The following is a 24,264-nucleotide window of genomic DNA, read 5'->3' on the forward strand; positions in this document are numbered from 1 at the left end:
TGGAAATCCATTGGAGCTGATGATGCGCTTGTAGAATTGAACTGAAGATTTGGGATAGCGAGGTTTGTTTTTGTTACGGAAGTCCACATAATACAAACCAAACCTCTCGGTGAAGCCTTCATCCCACTCAAACTTGTCCATGAGGGACCATGCAGTATAACCTCTCACGTTGACCCCATCTCTGACAGCTGAGATGACAACAAAATACAGTTTATTACTTATTCACATGGTCCTAATAACATGCTGCTGCAAGGTCACCTTTGAGCATCTCGTTGATGTAGTCTTTAAAATACTGTATTCTCCATTCATCACACAGCTCTGTACATTGCGTCTTCTCAGAGACTCCATTCTCAGTCACGTAAATCATTGGGTTTGCGTACTGAGTCTAGGAAAGGAAAGTCCCAAATGTAAAGATATCACAGCACCAATCAAGACAATGCAAATCACGAGTCACCTTAACAAAATTAAGCAGACGTCTAAAACCCCACGGCACAGAATAGAGCCACTCAGAGCCTGGGTCAGGCCACTGGGGGTCAACCAGTTCAGCCAAGTCGCGGTCCATGAAGAAGCTGCTGGTGCCGCGGCCTGACGGGTTATTTTTCTGGGTGATGTAACGCGTGGTGAAGTGACCAATGCCCAGGAAGTCACAGGTGCCCTTGATGTAGCTTTTCTCCTGGGGGGAAAATGAGGGCAAGCGAGATGCCCCGAGACCCTGCTGGGCGCTTTTCCTCCCTTGAAAAACAGCAAATCACAATTACTTTTATAAAGTACATTCAGAATGTTGCTGCTGCTCAAATCCTGACTAGAGCCAGGAAATATGTCAAGTGTTCATGTCACTGCACTGGCTTCCTGTCGCTCAGAGAATAGACTTCAAAACAGCTTTGCTCGTGAGGTCTCGGGACAAAACAAGTCCTTGACTTGTTCGAGCCTATGAACAAACCATTTGGGCTGAGAGGCCCTTTGACACATTTTGGCTCTGCAACCACCTTGCACCTTTCACTTCACATCAACTGTGCTTGAACTTGCCAATAAAGTCTTTCATCACTTGAGGGTAGTCCCCATGAAAGATAGGCGTGGCGAACCAGCCCAGGGAGAATTGAACATATCGCTCAGCTGCTTCAATGTCCTTCTGGTTGCTGATGTCAACAGGCTCTCCCCAGTCTGCAGTCAGGGAGATGCCGACAAGACCTGCAGGTGCAGACGCCATCTCTTAGCAAACAAGAGTCTGCGCTGCTAAGTCGTACAATAATTTCCACATGCTAAAGAAATGCCTACCTTTTTGTTTTGCCCTCCACTGTGTGTCATATGTGTGCCAAACTTTAGCGTGAGCCTGTCGGAAAACATAATTTTATCTTGAGGTGCCTTGTTGTAACTTCTTAAGTGGAAGAAAGTGGATTTGTGCTACCTTAATAATGTGATGGGCAGCCCTGTATGCTCCCGTTCCTCTCGTCCTCAGTCCAGGAGCGTGCTCACCCGTTTCATAGCCTTCCACTGCTACAGACTAAACAAGATATTGAGTCAGTCAAAGATCATTAGTAAGTGACTGAATACAAACCAAACGTACCCATGGGTTGCTGAAAGTAATCCAGTATTTTACTCGGTTGCCAAATCTCTCAAAGCACAGGCTTGCAAAGTCATTGAAATGATTGACCATGCTTATGTTCTGCCATCCACCATATCTCTCTTGCAGGACCTATTGAATAAAATAAAATGAATTAACAGAGTGTGTTTATTTCATTAAAAACAGGTGGGAGAGATAGGAATCATATGTGCATCAACCTTAGTTTAGTTAGTACCTGTGGGAGATCCCAGTGATACAATGTCACTATGGGAGTGATCTTGTTTCCCAGCAGGTGGTCAAGCAGATCATTATAGTACTGAATTCCTCTTTCACTGATATGATCGGCTGGGAATTGAGTAGAAAGAGAAGTATTATTAACACTCACTAGAGCAGGGGTAGGGAACCAATGGCTCTAGAGCCAGATGTGGCTCTTTTGATGACTGCATCTGGCTCTAAGATAAATCTTAGCTGACATTGCTTAACACGATAAGTAATGAATGATTCCACTGGTAATCACAGTGTTAAAAATAATGTTAAAATTATAAAACATTGTCATGCATTTTAATCCAACCATCCATTTTCTATCACACCTGTTCAAGAAGTCGCACAATGGTAAAAAGTGTTATTTATTTGATTTATTATTGGTTAGCTTTAGAATAACAATGTTATTAAAAAGAATAAGAGACTTGATATACTCTAAAAATGTTGGTCTTACTTAAAAATGCATGCAATTAGTTGTATTCAGTCTTAAAGAAAATTATATGGCTCTCAAGGAAATACATTTTGAAATATCTGGCTTTCATGGCTCTCTCAGCCAAAAAGGTTCCCGACCCCTGCTCTAGAGACTTTGCACACAATTGCGATAGTTGCTTGGTTTGGATTGACATCATCCGAGCTATCAGTTGCTAATGCATTTCATAATAAGCGTAAAATACATTTCACATTTGTAATTCTTAATACATAAATGAATAAAACCATTGAAATACAGTCATACCTCAATTTACAATTGGTTGAGTGACCGAGCTCATAAATCAGAATACTGGTAAATCAGCAACGCTCCTTGAAATTAATTGGTCTGTATTTATAGCGCTTTTCTATACCTGGAATGATACCCAAACCACTTTAAATTATACATCACGTGATTCACCCATTCACACACTGATGGTGCAAGCTACCCTGCAAGGCACTAACTACAACACATCAAGAGCAGTTAGGTGTCAATAAAATCAAATGAATTGGTGAAGAGGAATCGGAGGATGTGTTCCAACTACTGTAGAATCACATTCCTCAGCCTTCCCGGTTAAGGTCTACGGCGGCTAGCCAAACCTCGGATTCAGGAGAAGAAGTGTGGTTTTCGTCCTGGTTGTGGAACTGTGGACCTGCTCTATACTCTTGGCAGGGGATTTGAGTGTGCATTGGAGTTTGCCCAACCAGTTATACATGTGCTTTGTGAACTTGGAGCAGGCATTTGACCGTGTCCTGAAGGGAGTGCGTAGAGAGTATGGGGTATCTTATTGTGGGGGTCCGCTCCCTATATGATCAGTGTCAGAGCTTGGTCCGCATTGCTGCCATTAAGTTGGACCCGTTTTCAGTGAGCGTTGGACTCCGCCAAGGCTGCCCTTTGTCATCGATTCATAACTTTACTGGATTTAATTTATAGGCACAGTCAGGGCGTTAATGGGATCTAGTTTGGTGGCTGTAGGATTTACTTGTCAGCATTTTGCAGATGTTGGGGTCCTGATGGCTTCCCCTGGCCAGGGTCTTCAGTTCTCACTGAATCAGTTTGTAGCCGAGTGTGAAGCGACTGGGATGAAAATCAGCACCTTATAGTCAGAGTCCATGGTTATCGCCCGAAAAAGGCTGGAGTTCCATCTACGGGTTGGGGAAGGGACCTTGCCCCAAATGGAGGAGTTCAAGTACCTCGGAGTCTTGTTTACGAGTGAAGGATGAGTGCATTGTGAGATCGACAGGCTGGGTGGATGGGTGCGACGTCTTCAGTAATACAGACACTATCGATCTGTTGTAGTAAAGAAGTGTCATGTCTGTGTGATCATGTTTTGATTTAGTCATGTTCGGTTTTGTTTTTGGACTCTTTTGTTTGTTTTGTCACCATAGCAACCCATTAGTTTTCCCCTTCAAGTCACGCACCTGTTTTCACTGATCATTTCACTGCTATTTAAACCGGGCTGTTTCTGTTGTTCGTCCTGGTGACATTATCCTATCTATCTATCTATCTATCTATCTATCTATCTATCTATCTATCTATCTATCTATCTATCTATCTATCTATCTATCTATCTATCTATCTATCTATCTATCTATCTATCTATCTATCTATCTATCTATCTATCTATCTATCTATTCATCCATACTACCTCTGCTACCCATGAGATTCCTGTTTATTATAGTTCATGCCATGCCACAGTAAGTGTTTTTGATTCGTGTTCAGGTTAATTGCCTTTGTGCTAGTCTTTTGTTTTCATTAGTCAAGTTTGTGCGCGCTTTTTGTTTCCTTCCTTTTTTGTAGTTTGTTAGTGTTCAAATAAATTATGTCCTTACCTTCACGCCTGGCCCGCTCCAACTTTCATTTGGCTTCCAGGAAAACAAACCTCAGTCCACACATTGACAGAATGTCACCAGCAAAAACGTTTTTCGGCAAGACGGTTGGACGAAGTGGACAATTTGGGCGAGGGAGCGTGGGCGGTCCTGCGCGCGATGTTGGAAGAGACGCTGCGTTACTTCTCCGTGTAGCGCAGAGACCTGATGTGGGGGCCAGATGGAAAACTGGTGCCATTGAGCTCCATTTGGTCCGAGGACGGCGCTACATCACCGCAGTCCCGGAAGCACCGCTCCAGACCAAGAACGTCAGCGAAGGCGAGCAGACATTACGCGGCGCTCCCGCAAGCGCCTACCCCTCCGGGCGGAAATAGACGGCCGCCAGCCTGGCAGCTCCAAAATGACATCACAGACCAGGATTTTTTTTCCAATGCCCTTTCTTTTGATCACCCGCCGCCAATCAAAGACTCTAAAAACATGATAGAACACTACCAAAACATGATTTTGAACATTAGAGCTAATCAGTCACAGCAATCTGAATTTCATGCCCCACCTCCCAGGACTCAAGCCCCGCCCACATCACAAAATTCTTCTTTTTTTTCACCCACTTGATCCCAGGTAGAAAAAAAAAGACTTTTTGGACAATTTAAAGGGGAGGATTCTTCCCCCCTCCTGACCTCCCTCCACCCACCCCAGAAGACGGTTCCAGACCACAGGAAGCGTGTCTGGTATCCACTCCTTGAGGGGAGGCTAGGGCTGGGAGCTGTTCAGGTTGTATCGCTCAGCGTCATGCCAAGCCACAGCCTCTAGCACGGCCGCCACCACCAGTTTTCAGCCTGCCAAGCCACAGCCGCCAGCTCGGCCGCCGCCACCGGTCTTTCGGCCTGCTAAGCCGCAACCTCCGGTCCGGCCACCACCACCAGTCTTTCGGCATGCTAAGCCGCAAACTCCGGTCCGGCCACCAGTACGGGTCTTTCGGCCTGCCAAGCCGCAAACCCCAGCTAGGCCACCAGCACCAAGTCCAAGTCCACGGCTAGCACCAAATCCAAGTCCAAAACTAGCACCAAGTCCACGGCTAGCACCAAGTCCACGCCAAGCTCTAGTGCCTGCACCACGCCAAGCTCTAGTGCCTGCACCACGCCAAGCTCCAGTGCCTGCACCACGCCAAGCTCTAGTGCCGCTAGTAGTTGCACCACGTCGCCAAACTCCAGTGCCGGCAGTAGCAGCTCATGCTGCCAAGCTCCAGTGCCGCCAGTAGCAGCTCCACGCCGCCAAGACCCGTCACGCCAAGCTTCTCCGCCTGGCGTGCCACGCCAAGCTTCCCCGCTAGACGTGCCACGCCATGCTTCGCCGCCTGACGCACCACACCAAGCTTCTTCGCCTGCCACGATGACGACACATTAACCTCCTGGACAGCCACGGATGTGGCCATTCCATGGGCGTCTGCCATGCCAGGTTCGCCGACATCCTCGTCGGCCACAGATGTGGCCATTCCCAGGTCGCCCACCTCGTCTGGTACAGCGGCACTCTACGTGTCACCGCCACCTAACTCTGCCCCGGTGGATACGGGGACATGTGGTCTGGCGACCCACCGCCATGTCCCCCTCCCGCCCTCCCATGACTATTGATCATTGTTTTGTGTTTATTTTTGTGGACATCTGGTATCAGTCCTTAAGGGAGGGGCTCTGTCATGTCTGTGTGATCATGTTTTGTTTTAGTCATGTTCGGTTTTGTTTTTGGACTCTTTGTGCACTTTTGTATGTTTTGTCACCATAGCAACCCATTAGTTTTCACCTGTCGAGTCACCCACCTGTTTTCACTGATCATGTCACTGCTATTTAAGCCAGGCTGTTTCTGTTGTTTGACCTGGTGACATTATCCTATCTATTTATCCATCCATACTACCTCTGCTACCCATGACATTCCTGTTTATTATAGTTCATGCCATGCCACAGTAAGTATTTTTGTTTCGTGTTCATAGTTAATTGCCTTTGTGTTAGTCTTTTGTTTTCATTAGTCAAGTTTGTTTTACGCCATTGTGCGCGACTTTTGTTTGCTCCCTTTTTTGTAGTTTGTTAGTGTTCAAATAAATGATGTCCTTACCTTCAAGCCTTGCCCGCGCCAACTTTCCTTTGCCTTACAGGAAAACAAACCTCACAGTCCACGCATTGACAAGAAGGAACTGAGCTGGAAGGCAAAGCTCTCAATTAACCTGTCCATCTACGTTCCCATCCTCACCTATGGTCTTGAGCTTTGGGTTATGACAGGAACACCGGTACAAGCGTTCAGAATGAGTTTATGAGTTAACGAAGAAGAAAGTCTGCCCAATAAGCCTGGGACAGCAGGAAGTTATAGCATTGAAAACCATGGATATTCCTAGTTATTCCATCTACCACAATCAGGGTAGTGTGGGAGAAGCAAGGACACTTTTAAGGTGATGTGCTTCGAAGTTCACTACTCCTGAGAGGTGCTGACTTCCCTACAGACTGGCTAGGCCTATGCTGGTCATCAGCAGGACCGGACGAGGAGGACACTGCCAGTTCGGAGCCTGGACACTGTATCCCAGACGAGCTTCTGGTTGTGGACAGAAAGCCAAGCTGTGCGTTGAGGAGCAATTGAGCCTCAGCAGTGCCAATCTCTGAGGGGTGCAGGTTCGCTTCCCACCCATGGACATCCAAATCGCTGCCGTTGTGTCCTTGGGCAGGACACTTCAACCTTTGCCCCCGGTGCCGCTCACACTGGTGAATGAATGATGAATGAATGATTGGTGGTGGTCGGAGGGGCCGTAGGCGCAAACTGGCAGCCACGCTTCCGTCAGTCTACCCCAGGGCAGCTGTGGCTACTAATGTAGCTTACCACCACCAGGCGTGAATGAATGATGGGTCCCACTTCACTGTGAGCGCTTTGAGTATCTAACAATAGAAAAGCGCGATATAAATCTAATTCATTATTATTATTATTACATGTAAGCGCAAGATCGTTTTTTGGGGGGTTGATCTTTTGGTGTTCACCGTAACAATCGCTATGCCAACTAGCAACGAGGAGGCTCGTAACTCAAACTTATGCTTGTAACTTCAAGCATAACAAAAAGCCGAGAGACAAGCTCGTATCTCAAAATACTTGTTAGTTAGGGCACTTGTAAGGTGCCTGCTGCCTGCCTGGGGCTTGAACCCAGGACAGGTCTCCAGACTTGGAGTCAGGTACACCAACCAATGAGCTAAAACCTATGCACAGATCTCAAGTTGCCAGGCGGGGAGGTTGATCAATGTCCTACCATGCAACCACACTTGTTGGGGCATCGGTTACGTTTGACCTCAATATGATCACAGGTGAGCTGGAGACTCACTGGAGACCCCTAAACGTTGCTCTGAATCCTGGTCAGGGCACCAGCTGGCATCTGTTACGTTTACCTCCTCAAAACATTGCTCGCAGTCTGGGTGATGGCCTCAAAGTAACCCACCTTGTCCAACCTTTGCATCTTGTCTCAAATGAGGTCCCCTGGTAGAGTCGACAGTGCTATCCAACGAGCCAAATCCAAAGCCATTGGCTTGTTGTCCTGGCCCATTGGTGTCCTGGGCATGAGGTTTACCAACATTTGACAGCAAATTCACACTAGTTGGCATCCGTTAAACTTGACCTCATTTGGGTCACAGGTGAGCTGGAGTCTATCCTGGACTGGTCTTCAGCCAACCATAGGGCACATATAGACAAACAACCATTCACATTCACGCCAATGGGCATTATAGATACTCCAATTACCAAAACATGCAAACTTTTGGAATGTGGGGAGAAGTTGAAGAATGCACGGGGTAAACATGCAAACTCTACACAGAGGATTGAACCCTTGATTTACGCACTGTGAAGCCAGCGTGCTAGTGACAAGTTACTCACATTTGAGACCAGTGGGAATAAGTCGAGGCCAGGAGATGGAGAAACGATAATGGTTTAGCCTAAGCTCCTTCATCAACGCGACGTCATCCTATCAAAGATACAGAGGTCAATATTTGCGATGAACACGTCAATGTTCTTCACAACCTCCTACCTTTGCTTTGTAGTAGCCCTCACAAGAGGAATCTCCTGTATCATTCAGCTGAATTTTGCCTTTCTTGTGACTGAATATGTCCCAGATGCTCAGTCCTTTCCCATCCTTGTCCCAGGCTCCCTCTGTTTGATAGGCTGAACTGCCGGCTCCCCACGAAAATCCTGATTAACAAGCAACCACTTATCTATGTTACACTTTCACTGAAAATGGGATCCGTTTGTGTTACTGTGTGTCCTTAAATATGCCCTCCTTTCTCATAAACACTTTAATCAGAATACAATGATTTGCAAATTATTTCAACTTATATTCAATTGAATAGACTGCAAAGACAAGATATTTAATGTTCTAACTGAGAAACTTATTTTTTCCCCCCAAATAAACATTAAATTAGAATTTAATGGCAGAAACACAGGGGCATTTTTACCACTGTTTTACATGGCCTTTCCTTTTAACAACTCTCAGTGAATGTTTGGGAACTGAGTAGACCAAATTTGAAGCTTTTCAGGTGGAATTCTTTCCCATTCTTGCTTGATGTACAGCTTAAAGTTGTTCAACAGTTTGGGGTCTCCGTTGTGGTATTTTAGGCTTCATATTGCGCCACACATTTTTAATGGGAGACAAGTCTGGACTATAGGCAGGCCGGTCTAGTACCCACAGTCTTTTACTACGAGGCCACGCTGTTGTAACACCTGCATAATGTGGCTTGGCATTGTCTTGCTGAAAAAAGCAGGGGCGTCCATGAAAAAGATGTTGCTTGGATGACAACATACAGAATGTTGCTCCAAAACCTGTGTGTACCTTTCAGCATTAATAGTGCCTTCACAGATGTGTAAATTACCCACGCCTTGGGCACTAATACACCCCAATCCCATCACATATGCAAGCTTTTCAACTCTGCGCCCATTACAATCTGGATTGTTCTTTTCTTTTCATCCACAGTTTCCAAAAACATTTTGAAATGTGGACTCGTCAGATCACAGAACACTTTTCCACTTTGCATCAGTCCATCTTACATTAGCTCGGCCCCAGCGAAGCTGGCGGCGTTTCTGGTTGTTGTTGATAAGTGGCTTTCGCTTTGCATATTAGAGTTTTAATTTGCACTTACAGATGTAGCGACAAACTGTAGTTACTGACAATGGTTTTCTGAAGTGTTGTCTGAGCCAATGTTGATTTATCCTTTACACACTGATGTCGCTTTTTGATGCAGTACCGCCTGAGGGGTTGAAGGTCACGGGCATTCAATGTTACGTGCAGTGATTTCTACAGATTCTCTGGACCTTTTGATGATATTACGGACAGTAGATGGCAGAATCCTAACATCCTTGCAATAGCTTGTTAAGAGATGTTGTTCTTAAACTGTCCGACAATTTGATCACGCATTTGTTCACAAAGTGGTGACCCTCGCCCCATCCTTGTTTGTGAGTGACTGAGCATTTCATGGAAGCTGCTTTTATACCCAATCATGGCACCCACCTGTTCCCAATTAGCCTGTTCACATGTGGGATGTTCCAAATAAGTGTTTGATGAACATTCCTCTACTTTCTCAGTCTTTTTTGCCACTTGTGTCAGCATTTTTGAAACATGTTGCCGGCATCAAATTCCAAATGAGCTAATATCCGCAAAAAATAATGTTTTCCAGTTCGAATGTTACATTGCCTCCCTGCTTGGCACTCAGCATCAAGAGTTGGAATCATACTTGCCAACCCTGCCGGATTTTCCAGGAGACTCACGAAATTCAGCACCTCTCCCGAAATCTTCCCGGGACAAATTTTCTCCCGAAATTCAGGCGGATCTGGAAGCCACGCCCCCTCCAGCTCCATGCAGACCTGACTCAAAATGTTGTGACCTTCTTAAACAGGACAATACTGCCATCTACTGTACATAGAAAAGAATAGAATGTACTTTATTGATCCCTAGGGGAAATTCAGCACCACAGTTCGCTCACAATAAACAATGATAATAATAAATAATATAATATGTATAATATATTATATATAATATATAAAATACGAATAATATAAATATATTCTACATATATTATACATGTAAGTGCAGTCAAGGAACATGCATTAGGGAGTCTGTTCTGAAGCCCACAGTAAAGAGACGTAACTTCATCACGTCGCCTGGTTATTGACTCCAACCCAATATATTACACCGTCGACGAGCAAAATTAAGAAAAACGCTTGCCAGTTCCAAAAGGAATGGAAACAAGAATTTCAGTTTATCCAGGAGAGTTCGGAGGGGAAGGGATATGTTGCCTGTAAATTTTGTAGAACAAACTTCTCCATTGAACACGGTGGCCGAACGGATATACTCAGTCATGAACGGTCAGCAAAGCACAAAGCGTCCGCAGCGCAGCATCGTTCACAACCCAGTATTATGGGCACCCTCGCAAAATGGAGACCCGATGGTGTAACTTATGCTGAGACAAAGATGGCTATGCTGAAAGCTGGAAGCAACATCCCGTTCTCATTTATGGACGTCTACAACAAATCCGTGAAGGATATGTTCCCGAATTCGGAGATCGCTCGCCAGTACCCAAATGGCAGAACTAAGGTTACTCAAATAGTGAAAGGTAAGTTTTTTTTTTTTAGTAACCAGCAAGCACAGTACAGTTAGTAGAACAACTGTGTTTTTATTACTGTGTATTTGATAGGTGCTGTCAAAAAATCTATCAATTTTTTTTTTTATATATATAATAAAATAAATATATATAGCTAGAATTCACTGAAAGTCAAGTATTTCACATATATATATATATATACATATACATATATATACAGTGTATTTATATATATATAATATATATGAAATACTCAAGTTGGTGAATTATACTCCTCCCCTTATAACCACGCCCCTCCACAACCACGCCGGCGCTCCCCCCGACCACGCCCCCCACCCCCTGAAATTGGAGGTCTCAAGGTTGGCAAGTATGGTTGGAATTGGGGGTTAAATCACCATAAATGATTCCCGGGCATGGCACCGTTGCTGCCCAGTGCTCCCCTCACTTCCCAGGGAGTGATCAAGGGGATTGGTCACATGCAGCGAACACATTTCACCACACCTAGTGTGTGTGTGACAATCATTGGTACTTTAACTTAACATATCTTGTCTTTGCAGTCTATTCAAATGAATATAGTTTGAAAAGGACTTGCAAATCATTGTATTCTGTTTTAATTTACGATTTACACAACGTGCCAACTTCACTGGTTTTGGGTTTTGTACATAAATAACTACTGTATGTAGAAGTCTTACCAGCTGGAAAAGTGCCATAATAGAAGGAGCCGTGGTCGTTCTTTGTCCAGTCGAAGTCCTCAGATGCAGACACACACAGCACCAACACAAACACATGACACACGATGAGCGCACAGCGAGACAACATGGTCTTCTTCAGTCTGCACCACACTTTTGGTCTGGTTCTCCTCTTTTTGTTCACTACGGTCCACAAACACAGAAGAAAAATACACAGTATTTCAAAAAATGCATCAGATCTAGACACAATGAGATGAGGCAGAATGACATGGAAGCATGTGATGGACAGTGAGTTCTCTAGCATCCCAAATGCGCAACTAAAGGTTCTTATTCAAAGTCAGTGGCGTGTAAATTCATCTTGCTGACGCTGACACAACTCACACAACGACAATTTCACGTCTATAAGCAAAAAAGTCATTCAGCACTCAACCCTTGTTGTAAATTGACATTTTTTTTGCTATTAAACTACAAACACAAATATACATATTACATCATTACATTAAATATTAACTAATAATAGTTTGTATATTTTATGAAATACATTTAAATCACGGGGCAGCACGGTGCACAGGGGTTAGTGCGTCTGCCTCACAATACGAAGGTCCTGAGTAGTCCTGGGTTCAATCCCGGGTTTGGGATTATTCCGTGTGGAGTTTGCATGTTCTCCCCGTGACTGCGTGGGTTCCTCCGGCTTCCTCCCACTTCCAAAGACATGCACCTGGAGATAGGTTGATTGGCAGCACTAAATTGGCCCGAGTGTGTGAATGTTGTCTATCGGTGGTGGTGGCAACTTGTCCAGGGTCGTACCTCGCCTTCCGCCCGATTGTAGCTGAGATAGCCACAAGCGTCCCCTGCGACCCCAAATGGAATAAGCGGTAGGAAAATGGATGGACATTTAAATCACAGGGAATAATTCCTTAAATTCTTTAATTTTCATTCATTAATGATTATAAAAAAAATCCAAACAAATATTTTGTCCGTGTCAATACATTTTCAGATTTTTTTTATTAAAACAAAACTATTTTATTTATTTTCCCAAATGTTTCTGTTGAAAATTTAACTCATTTAAAAAAAGGTTTTAGAATTATACAGTACCTCCATATTCGGAGGAACTTAAATTAGCATCAATTTAAATTCTAAAGATTGCATTTTGCAATTACCTTTTTACAAAGACAACTCATTATTTGCACATTTTAATCCTGTTTTTAGTAAGGGAATCATTGTAAAGTCTGATTTATTTAAACTATTTGCAATACTTTTACTGACACCTGTATCTTAGTAGCATAGCAGTATAATGAACTTTTTACTTTCAGTATGTTTAACTTTGCTGATTGGCTGGAGAAAAAAAAAATCACACTTCTGTTTATTTATAGTGAGGCATCTTAAATTGCAAAATAAAGCAAAGTGTAGCACCAATTAATTTGGCACACAGCTATAAATCTTACCTTTGTATTTTAGGAAGAGGTCATTTATAGGTGTTTGTTGAGTCCACAATCCCGGTGCAAATGGGGGCCCTCCTGGCACAGCGGGCCATGTGGAAAGCATACATCTATAGGGGCCGGCTACTCTATTGTGGGCAGCCTCTTGTAGCAACAAGCGTGTGCAAAAGCTGCCGCTATTGTGCGGCGTGCTGCATTGTTTTAGCTGAGAATGCTGAATGGTTTGTTGGCAGAAAGTGTTTACACTGCATAACCCATTGGGTGAGGGCAGAACGGGAATAAAAACATCACCGTTGGCTCAGCGAGGCATCTGTACAGACAAAGGACAAGATCTGTCTAACACTTTATTCCATCTGAAAAAAAGCATCAATGTACCTTTGTTATAACTAGCAATAAAATGTAACAACAAATGAAAATATCCATATACAACATAAAAACAAATACAAAATGTTTATTTTGTGCTAATGCAATTACCCATGTGGCCCAGCCATACTGTTTCATGCTAACAGGCACATTTTAACACCTGATTTGTGGCACCTAATAGAGTATAAGCACCTACTGCTCGACTTTGGTGTGACGATCCTTATTAAGTTGGAAAGATGGATTCTACAGCTGAATAGAGGAGACCGTTAGCACCGCACATCAAGCCGACTGCTACACGCTCCATGACAATAAATATACCTTCTCACACGAAAGTAATACACAGGTTGACAACTCTAGAAACAACAAAGCCACGTTAAGATTTTGTGCGGCTCAGTAATCGTCGTCTTCTTCTTCATCCTCTACAGGTGCAAAACCAAAGGCGTTGTCACCATCTCCATTGTTCTCCTCGTCTTCTTCCTCCTCTTCGTCCTCCTCCTCCTCGTCTTCCATGTCATAATCTGTAGCAGTGTTCAGCAGAAGCTTGGTGCAGTTGATCGTGTTCTCGTCGTCGAGGTTGATGTTGGTCTGAAAAGAGCAAAAGGGTGAGTATGCAGCTTTTTCATAGACTCACTCTCAGATTCATGTACTCACTATAAGATAGGCAATCATGTAAAATCCTCTATTAATATAGTGGCAGTGAAATGCATCAGACAAAGTTTCTAATATTTTGGTCGAGCTCATTTAAATAGCAAAATGACCACAAAACTGCATTACTCTCCCTGAGAAGTTCTATAACAGCACAGAGTATTATTCATCCATTTTCTATATCTCTTTTTTGCCTTGTCCTCATTTGGGTCATAGATGGGTGTTATAATCTTTGTGAAACACAATTTTGATGCTGTACTTGTATTGTATCCCATTAGTGCAGATTTACCCCCAAAACTCTCAAGTGTGTACAAAACTAGTGAAGTTGGCACGTTATGTAAATCGTAAATACAAACCGAATACAATGATTTGCTAATCCTTTTCAACTTATATTCAATTTAATAGACAGCAAAGACAAGATATTTATTGTTCGAACTAAGAAACTTATTTTTTTTTTTTTAAATAATCATTAACTTAGAATTTGATGGCAGCAACACATTGCAAAAAAGTTGGCACAGGGGCATTTGTATCACTGTGTTACATGGCCTTTCCTTTTAACAACACTCAGGAAACAATTGGTAACCGAGGAGACCAATTTTTTAAGCTTTTCATGTGGAATTATTTCCCCTTCTTGCTTGATGTTCGGCTTAAGTTGTTCAATAGTCCGGGGTCTCCAATGTGGTATTTCACGCTTCATAATGCGCCACATATTTTCAATGGGAGACAGGTCTGGACGACAGGGAGGCCAGTCTAGTACCTGCACTCTTTTTTACTATGAAGCCACGCTGTTGTAACACTTGCAGAATGTGGTTTGGCATTGTCTTGCAAAGACATTGATTGATTAATTGATTGATTGATTGAAACTTTTATTAGTAGATTGCACAGTACAGTACATATTCCGTACAATTGACCACTAAATGGTAACACCCAAATAAGTTTTTCAACTTGTTTAAGTCAGGGTCCACGTAAATCAATTCATGGATATTGCTCGGATGACAACATACAGAATGTTGCTCCAAAACCTGTATGTACCTTTCAGCATTAATGGTGCCTTCACAGATGTGTAAGTTAGCCATGCCTTGGGCACTAATACACCCCCATACCATCACAGAAGCTGGCTTTTCAACTTTGCGCCTAAAACAGTCCGGATGGTTCTTTTTCTTTTTGGTCCAGAGGAAAACGATGTCCACAGTTTCCAAAAACAATTTTAAATGGGGACTCGTCAGACAGCAGAACCCTTTTCCACTTTGCATCAGTCCATCTTAGTTGATCTCGGGCCCAGCGAAGCCGGCTGAGTTTCTGGGTGTTGTTGATCAATGGCTTTGGCTTTGCATAGTAGAGTTTTAACTTGCACTTACACATGTAGTGACAAACTGTAGTTACTGAGAGTGGTTTTCTGAAGGTCACGGCCTGGCCTCTTACATGCGATTTCTCCAGATTCTCTGAACCTTTTGATATTACCGACCGCAGATGGTGAAATTCCTAAATTCCTTGCAAAAACTCGTTGAGAAATCTTCTAAAACTGTTGGACAATTTGCTCATGCATTTGTTAACAAAGTGGTGACCCTCGCCCCATCCTTGTGTGTGAATGACTGAGCATTTCATGGAAACTGCTTTTATACCCAATCATGGCACCTACCTGTTCCCAATTAGCCTGTTCACCTGTGGGAATTTCCAAGTAAGTGATGAGCAATCCTCAACTTTCTCAGTCTTTTTTGCCATTTGTGCCAGCTTTTTTGAAACATGTTGCAGGCATCAAATTCCAAATGAGCTAATATTTGCAAAAAATAACAAAGTTCACCAGTTCGAATGTTAAGTATCTTGTCTTTGCAGTCTATTCAGTTGAATAGTTTGAAAAGGATTAGCAAATCATTGTATTCTGTTTTTATTTACCATTTATACAACGTGCCAACTTCACTAGTTTTGGCTTTTGTATATACTGACGTGGCTGAAAAGGGCAAGTTCAGGACAAAGTCCACAAGCTCCACACTATGATCCAAAACCACATAATCACCATAAGACACATGTAATGGGAAAATCAGCAAATTAGAGATGCAGCAATTACAGAACAGCTGCAGAATCAGAATACATGCAAAAGAAAAAAAACACACAACCCTCCCTCTTAAGCACATGCAAGAGAAATGAGCTCATCATTCTCTTATGCAAGCAGTTAGGCCACAGGTGTCAAACTCAAGGCCAGGGGGCCAGATCTAGCCCGCAACCTCATTTTATCTGGCCCGCAAACACCTGGAAATAATGTTTCAATAAAGTACTAAATATTTTATCACTAAATGTAAGGGATTCTTTTCATTTTGACAAAAAAATACATATGTACCGCTTGAAATTGCATGCCTTTTGGACTTTAATAGTATCCGTTATTGTAACAAATTTCACAGTATATTATAATTCTTTCCAAACATTTGGTCTAAATAAGAAAAAATATTTCAATATCTGCTTGACTTATGATTTTACAGCAAACTACCCATCAAATTATTAAAAATGACAATACATTTTACGGTGTTCTTTACAGCATTTTACTGTTAATTGGAACAAAAATTAAAAATGTTTGCATTAAAGTTCTGGCGCATGGTCAGGACTAATGAATGTACCAATTCTGCCTCAATTTGAGCCAGGAAAATTTCTGATTCCTCATTAAAATTGTTAGGGTTTTGTCCTCAAATAACTCTTGTGTACAGGGAATTATTCCCTCAGTTTGTAAACATTAACAAAATATCAAATTAATCATTTTAGTATTCATCATATACTGATACTACCTTGGTATCGATCCCACCAATTTATAGATCAATCCGCCCCCTTCTTATGTGTTGTGTACCGACTGTTGCTGTTGTATTATTATCTCTTTGGACTTTTATTATTCTACTTGTTAATGGCAACTTACTTTCTGCTGCAACGGTTCCATCCATCTTAGAATTTACAAATTAAGAGTTCTTTAAAATTAGATTAGTGGTTAGCTTAGCTATTAGCATGCCTGGTCCTGGCTTGCACTTGTTGTGTAACATGTTTAACCTCATCTATACAATTATAAACTAACTATATATTAGTTTATAATTGTATAAACTAATATATACAATTATTACTAGTTTAAGGAAGTGGTGCAACACTACATATGGAGACACATAATTAGCTTCTAGCCACTTTTAATCTGAGGGAATAAAATAAATAGTGTTAGCCAGAGCAGATCTGTTTGTGAATGACATAAATCGACAATGGCGATCACATTTTTTAAACAAAAATGGGCAAATACTGATCAATGAACGATTGATCGGCACATCCCTACTATTATGATGGATTTAGATGGGGGCGCAAAGTGCTTGTTAAACACCTGAATTTAATTTTTTTTCTACATTTAAAGGAAAACTGCTCTTTTTTCTGAATTTGACCCGTCACTCACAATCTTTAGGTAAGAACACACGCGTTGGTTATTATTTTACTTTTTCTATGCATTCTAAATGGTAAATGAAGCTGCTTAGAAAGGAGCCTATGGGTGTCGCTCTATTCTGCTTACAAAGGCCCTTAAAAAACATCCAAACACCTCCAATAAGGTTTTATATACATGCTATTAGTATATATTTTTCAGACTACAAGGTGCATTTAAAGGCCTACTAAAACCCACTACTACCCACTACACAGTCTAATAGTTTATATATCAATGATGAGATATTAACATTGCAACACATGCCAATACGGCCTTTTTAGTTTATTAAATTACAATTTTAAATTTCCCGGGAGTTTCGTCCTTGAAACGTCGTGTAATGATGACGTACGTGTACGCAAGACGTCACAGGTTTTTAGGAAGTATGAGCGCTGCACACACACACAGCTAAATGTAATCAGCTTAAACGGCATAATTACACAGTATTTTGGAAATCTGTGTGGCTGAATCTTTTGCAATTTGTTCAATTAATATTGGAGAAGTCACAGTAGAAAGATGGAGTTGGGAAGCTTTAGCCTTTAGCCACACAAACACATGGTGATTCCTTGTTTAAAATTCCTGGAGGTGAAACGTTACTATGGATCAGAGCGCGGTCAAGCTAACATGAATCAAGACGGAATGTCAACCGGCAGGTTTCGGTGAGAAAATTGTGGTTAAAAAGTCGCTTCTTACCGGAGAAAAGCTGAGCTCGTGTCGTCCATGCAGCTGCCGTCGACTCCCCTGAGACACTGCGCATCAACACACCCGTGGAGACACCCTTCCGACTATCAGGTACTATTTAACTCAATAAAACACTAGCAACACAATAGAACGATAAGGGATTTCCCAGAATTATCCTAGTAAATGTGTCTAAAAATATCGGAATCCGTTCCAATCGCGTTTTTTTTTTCTTTCTAGTCCGTCGCTATCAATATCCGAAAACACGAATCTTTCATCCTCGCTCAAATTAATGGGGAAATTGTCGTTTTCTTGGTCCGAATAGCACTTTTTGTAGGAGGCTCCCATTATAAACAATGTGAATATGTGAGGAGCCCCCACACTTGCGACGTCATCGTCTGCGACTTCCGGTAGAGGCAGGGCTTTTGTCTTAGCACCGAAAGTTGCGAACTTTATCGTGAATGTTCTCTACTAAATCCTTTCAGCAAAAATATGGCAATATCGCAAAATTATCAAGTATGACACATAGAATGGACCTGCTATCCCCGTTTAAATAAGAAAATCTCGTTTCAGTAGGCCTTTAAAATCCTTTCATTCTCTCAAAACTTTACAGAGCGCCTTATAACCCGGTGAGCGTAATGTAAGGAATAATTTTGATTGTGCTTACCGAACTCATGGCTACTTTGTTTGGTACATGGTGAAATGATAAGTCTGACCAGTAGATGGCAGTCACACATAAGAGATAGTGTAGACTGCAATATGACTCAAGTAAACAACACCAACATTTAATATGTTCCATTGAAAATATAGAACATTACACATGGCGCTCAAAAATCCATCAAAATGTTTTAGTACGACTTTTGTAAGCTATGAAGCCACACCGCTTGATGGATTGTATTGTGCGTGTATAAGGTGAGACATTATCTGGTGATTTGTTTTGCAATATTATGCAAAAGTAACTTTTCTTACCATCTGGTACCTGCTGATGTGTATTTGGGATCTGCATAAGTCCTGAAAATGTGCACCTTTGTAGTCTGTAACAATGCCTTAGTCGATAAGCTTCTTCTTATTCTCTATCTTCTTGTTGTGGGACATTCATCCTCGCTGTTGCCATTTCTAATATATAAATGTGGGGTAAAAAAGTATTTAGTCTGCCACTTATTGTGCAAGTTCTCCCACTTAAAATGATGAAAGAGGTATGTAATTTTCATCATAGGTACACTTCAACTATGAGAGACAGAATGTGAAAAAAAAATCCAAGAATTTACATTGTAGGAATTTTAAAGAATTTATGTGTAAATTATGGTAGAAAATAAGTTTTTGGTCAATTCAAACAAGGAAGATCTCTGGCTCTCACAGACCTGTAACAACTTCTTTAAGAAGCTCTTCTGTCCTCCACTCATTACCTGGATTAATGGAACCTGTTTGAACTCGTTATCTGTATAAAAGACACCTGTCCACAGCCTCAAACAGTCAGACTCCAAACTCCACTATGGCCAAGACCAAAGAGCAGTCGAAAGACACCAGGAAAATAATTGTAGACCTGCACCAGACTGGGAAGGGTGAATCTACAATACGCAAGCAGGTTGGTGTGAAAAAATCAACTGTGGAAGCAATTATCAGAAAATGGAAGACATACAAGACCACTGATAATCTCCCTCGATCTGGGGCTCCACGCAAGATCTCATCCCGTGGGGTCAAAATGATCATGAGAACGGTGAGCAAAAATCCCAGAACCACACGGGGGGACCTGGTGAATGACCTGCAGAGAGCTGGGACCAAAGTAACAAAGGTTACCATCAGTAACACACTACGCCGACAGGGAATCAAATCCTGCAGTGCCAGACGTGTCCCCCGCCTAAGCTAGTGCATGTCCAGGCCCGTTTGAAGTTTGCCAGAGAGCACATGGATGATACAGCAGAGGATTGGGAGAATGTCATGTGGTCAGATGAAACCAAAATAGAACTTTTTGGGATAAACTTAACTCGTCGTGTTTGGAGGAAGAAGAATACGGAGTTGCATCCCAAGAACACCATACCTACTATGAAGCATGGGGGTGGAAACATGCTTTGGGGCTGTTTTTCTGCTAAGGGGACAGGATGACTGATCCGTGTTAAGGAAAGAATGAATGCGGCCATGTATCGTGAGATTTTGAGCCAAAATCTCCTTCCATCAGTGAGAGCTTTGAAGATGAAACGTGGGTTGGTCTTCCAGCATGACAATGATCCCAAACACACCGCCCGGGGGACGAAGGAGTGGCTCCGTAAGAAGCATTTGAAAGTTCTGGAGTGGCCTAGCCAGTCTCCAGACCTCAACCCCATAGAAAATCTGTGGAGGGAGTTGAAAGTCTGTGTTGCTCGGCGACAGCCCCAAAAATGGGACTCATTACCTCCCTGCTTGGCACTCAGCATCAAGGGTTGGAATTGGGGGTTATATCACCAAAAATTACTTCCGGGCGCAGCACCGCTGCTCCCCACACCTCCCAGGGAGGGATCAAGGGTGATCGGTCAAATGCAGAGAATAATTTCGCCACACCAAGAGTGACAATCATTGGTACTTTAACTTTAAAACATCACTGCTCTCTAGAAGATCTGAACGAGGAATTGGCCAAAATACCAGCTACTGTGTGTTCAAACCTGGTAAAGACCTATAGTAATCGTTTGACCTCTGTTATTGCCAACAAAGGTTATATTACAAAGTATTGAGTTGAATTCTTGTTATTGACCAAATACTTATTTTCCACCATAATTTACAAATAAATTCTTTAAAATTCCTACAATGTCAATTCCTGGATTTTTTTTTTCACATTCTGTCTCTCACAATTGAAGTGTATCTATGATGAAAATTGTCATCATTTTAAGTAGGACAACTTGCACAATTGGTGGCTGACTAAATACTTTTTTGCTCTATTGTATGTTAGCAAACTCGCCATGAAAGTGCTAAAACCCAAGGAACTTTAGTTATTAGGACGTTCCGGTCAGACGGTTTTCCACGGGACAAATTTACGGCCTTGTTATTGCACTAGTGAGGAGAGGCTGCTTCGTTATTGATTGAAGTAATGTCTGAATGTCATTAAAACAGTTAGGGCCATATTTTGACACTTTTTCCACTACTGTCCTTGCACGCTACACCGCTACAAAGATGACGGGGAGAAGATGGTGAGCCACATAAATAAGACCACCAACAAAATGGCGCATGATCTGTAAAACTAATCTATGCAACATTTTCACGAAAGAACCACCATTACATGTTATATAGACCACAAGGAAGTGTTTTCAATTTAGCGCGCCTTTAAATCTGGTGCGCATTATGGTCTGGAAAGTACGCTATATATGTAATGTAGTAACAGGCACATTTATAATAAGATGTAATATTGAAGTATTTTGCTTATATTAATCATTCACGGCACATTCATTTAAAAACATATCACCACTTTTGCTTTTTTCTTCAACAACATTGCCGATTACTACTCACTCTAGACTTTATGAGAGCCAACAAACACAACAAAACATCACTTACTGTGTAAGGTCTGCTGTTATTAGGATGCCGACTGCTACAATGTTAATCTATTCCAGTTTAGATGAAGATGAAGAATGACTCATCCTCGCAAAAAAAGGGGGCTGGGGGCACTAAACTTTGTTTCGTGTCTTTCTTCCCATTTCCGGTTCTAAACTGGCTGTCAAAGTGTACCAACTTGTCTGAATATGTCCTCATCTTTCTGCTATCAAGGTGTGAGGCATGATTTTTGATCTGCAATAAACTTTTGCCCTACTTCAAGGTACTCAAAGCGCTTTGACACTATTTCCACATTCACCCATTCACACACACATTCACACACTGATGGCGGGAGCTGCTATGCAAGGCGCTAACCACGACCCATCAGGAGCAACGGTGATGTGTCTTGCTCAAGGACACAACAGACGTGAGAAGGTTCGTAGAAGGTGTGGATTGAACCAGGAACCCTCAGGTTGCTGGCACGGCCACTCTCCCAACCGCGCCACGCTGCTTTCTGACCATTTTTTCATTGTCTTATTTACGTATGCCTCCACTTCGACAGCGTCTTCTCCCTGTCTTTGTTTTTGGCGCTTCCATAGTGAGTATATTAACAGATTTAAGTTAGAACTATACATCAATTTGTATTAGAAATAGCAACAGTGGAGGATGCAGTGTGAGGAGAGTAAAAAGAAGGAGTTTATTGACTACAGTGGCGGACTGTCACAAAGCTTTTCGGGTAAAACTGAACTCGCTGACGTCGCCAATGGGAAAAACGTCACTAATGGGGAAAATTCCAAACAAATTGTTTTGTGGAAGCATGAAGGAATGCAAGATTGTTTTAATAATATCTCAGCAATGCCTCCACAGTTTGATTTAAAATTTTCGGGACTTATGCAAATTCCATGCAAACAACAGCAGGTACCAATAGGTAAGAAAAGTTAGTTTTGCATAATATCAAAGTTTATCAATCCAAGTTTATTTATATAGCCCTAAATCACAAGTGTCCCAAAGGGCTGAATAAGCCACAGCAGCATCCGCAGCTCAGGTTCCACATCAGGGCAGAAAAAAAACTCAACCCAATGGGATGACAATGAGAAACCTTGGAGGGGACCCTAGATGTGGGGACCCCCCTGGGCGACCAGTGAAGTGGATGTCGGGTGGATCTAGCATAATATTGTGAGAGTCTAGTCCATAATGTAATAGTGGCCCCTTTAAAGAAAAAAATAGTAACCTTATAATACTGTAAAATATGAAGTCCTTGAAAAGATATTTCTCAGGTCTGGCGCCCCTGTAAGCCTAACAAAAACTTTCTGGGAGCCTAACTAACCTCCGTTTGGTTCTGTAAACTTGCAATATTTCTCTTCATGCACCAGTTTTGGGGCTTTTGTGTTTTGGGCATATTTTTGTTGATATATTTGCTGTGTAACAGGCATTGGTGGTTCAGTGGTAGAATTCTCGCCTCCCACGCGGGAGACCAGGGTCCGATTCCCGGCTAATGCAATCTGTTGGGCTTCACGGTGGCAGAGGGGTTAGTGCGTCTGCCTCACAATATGAAGGTCCTGAGTAGTCCTGGGTTCAATCCAGGGCTCGGGATCTTTCTGTGTGGAGTTTGCATGTTCTCCCCGTGAATGCGTGGGTTCCCTCCGGGTACTCCGGCTTCCTCTCACTTCCAAAGACATGCACCTGGGGATAGGTTGATTGGCAACACTAAATGGTCCCTAGTGTGTGAATGTTGTCTGTCTATATCTGTGTTGGCCCTGTGATGAGGTGGCGACTTGTCCAGGGTGTACGGCGCCTTCCGCCAGATTGTAGCTGAGATAGGCACCAGCGACCCCAAAGGGAATAAGCGGTTGAAAAAGGATGGATAATTGCTGTGTATTTAATTTGCAGAGTCTCCTGTTGCATGTGTTTAACAGTTATTGCGTGTTTTTTGGTCATTTTTGTGCTCGGAGGTTGCTGCACATTTGTCCATGCATGCCAACGTAATGTCAGCCATATTTTAAACTCTTGATGCACACTTTCTGGTACGGTACCTCAATTTCTGGAGACGGGCATTCAGATACTCCTTCCTCAGTCTGAGCTTTAATTATTGATTTCAAGGCCCCTTCTTCAAACTGAAACCCAAATGACATAAATATTACTGAACATACATCATTTGAGATGGATGTAACACACTGTCTATACATAGACAGATTATTAACAAATGTAATGCTCACCTTTAACCTGTTCAGCTGGTCTTGTAACATGACTTTGATTTTGAGGAGGGTCTCCTCTTCCTTCTTCAACTCCTGCAAGCGGCTGTGCATCTTTACCGGTTATACACCAGCAGCTAAATGGAATACATAAAGTATTCATTTGTTTCATTCACACCACGCCAACGTTTTGATATACATAATATGGAATTATACCACGTTTGGTTTGTTTAGCAAATCGTCATTCAAGAAAGACATGTGGATGTTACATGGATTAATATTACACTTAAGGCTAAACAAACAGTTAACGGTTCAACATTCAGTATAAACGCATTGTCAAAACTACAGGTTATTTCCCAAAACGTTCAGTTGACAATATTAACATTACCTCAGTGCAACACAGAGTTTACAGCTGCATATTATGATCGATATCCTTCCGAGTACACATTAACAACCTGTGGCAGCGCGCTTTAACTGGCAGACAACGAAAACCTAATATCAAACGTACACACTCTTAGCTTCCGGCTTACTTCCTGCTGCCGTACGTCATTTCCGGCCCCCCAAAAAATGCTTTTTATTATTTTGTTATTTGTTTATTGGGGTGTTTT

The 24,264-nt window shown here is 42.3% G+C and overlaps 2 protein-coding genes and 1 non-coding gene across 4 annotated transcripts in view; 1 reads left to right on the top strand and 2 right to left on the bottom strand.

Moving 5' to 3' along the window:
- lctlb (lactase-like b) overlaps positions 1-13,011 on the bottom strand; it is a 21,286-nt gene extending 8,275 nt beyond the window's left edge. For both annotated transcript variants that reach the window (XM_061917139.1, XM_061917140.1), the window contains exons 1-12: positions 12,857-13,011; positions 11,415-11,594; positions 8,160-8,320; positions 8,009-8,096; positions 1,797-1,906; positions 1,565-1,693; positions 1,406-1,501; positions 1,276-1,330; positions 1,027-1,188; positions 455-732; positions 259-385; positions 1-188 (exon numbers count right to left, since the gene is read on the bottom strand). The exon at positions 1-188 is cut by the window's left edge and continues 12 nt beyond it. In XM_061917139.1, coding sequence (XP_061773123.1) covers positions 1-188; positions 259-385; positions 455-732; positions 1,027-1,188; positions 1,276-1,330; positions 1,406-1,501; positions 1,565-1,693; positions 1,797-1,906; positions 8,009-8,096; positions 8,160-8,320; positions 11,415-11,594; positions 12,857-12,956 — 1,674 coding nt within the window. In that variant the 5' untranslated portion in view covers positions 12,957-13,011. The remainder of the gene's footprint in view (positions 189-258; positions 386-454; positions 733-1,026; positions 1,189-1,275; positions 1,331-1,405; positions 1,502-1,564; positions 1,694-1,796; positions 1,907-8,008; positions 8,097-8,159; positions 8,321-11,414; positions 11,595-12,856) is intronic.
- A 170-nt stretch (positions 13,012-13,181) lies between these two features.
- snapc5 (small nuclear RNA activating complex, polypeptide 5) lies at positions 13,182-24,189 on the bottom strand. Its single transcript, XM_061917143.1, has 4 exons — positions 24,045-24,189; positions 23,681-23,793; positions 23,498-23,578; positions 13,182-13,798 (listed from the first exon to the last, which is right to left on the bottom strand). Exons 2-4 carry the CDS (start codon positions 23,768-23,770, stop codon positions 13,604-13,606), a joined length of 366 nt encoding a protein of 121 aa, XP_061773127.1. The 5' UTR covers positions 23,771-23,793; positions 24,045-24,189; the 3' UTR covers positions 13,182-13,603.
- trnag-ccc (transfer RNA glycine (anticodon CCC)) lies at positions 22,894-22,964 on the top strand. Its single transcript has one exon. It is a non-coding gene; the product is annotated as a tRNA-Gly (tRNA).
- Positions 24,190-24,264: the final 75 nt, after the last annotated feature.

The sequence above is a fragment of the Nerophis ophidion genome, linkage group LG12, assembly GCF_033978795.1.
Source record: "Nerophis ophidion isolate RoL-2023_Sa linkage group LG12, RoL_Noph_v1.0, whole genome shotgun sequence".
NCBI classification, from domain to species: Eukaryota; Metazoa; Chordata; class Actinopteri; order Syngnathiformes; family Syngnathidae; genus Nerophis; species Nerophis ophidion.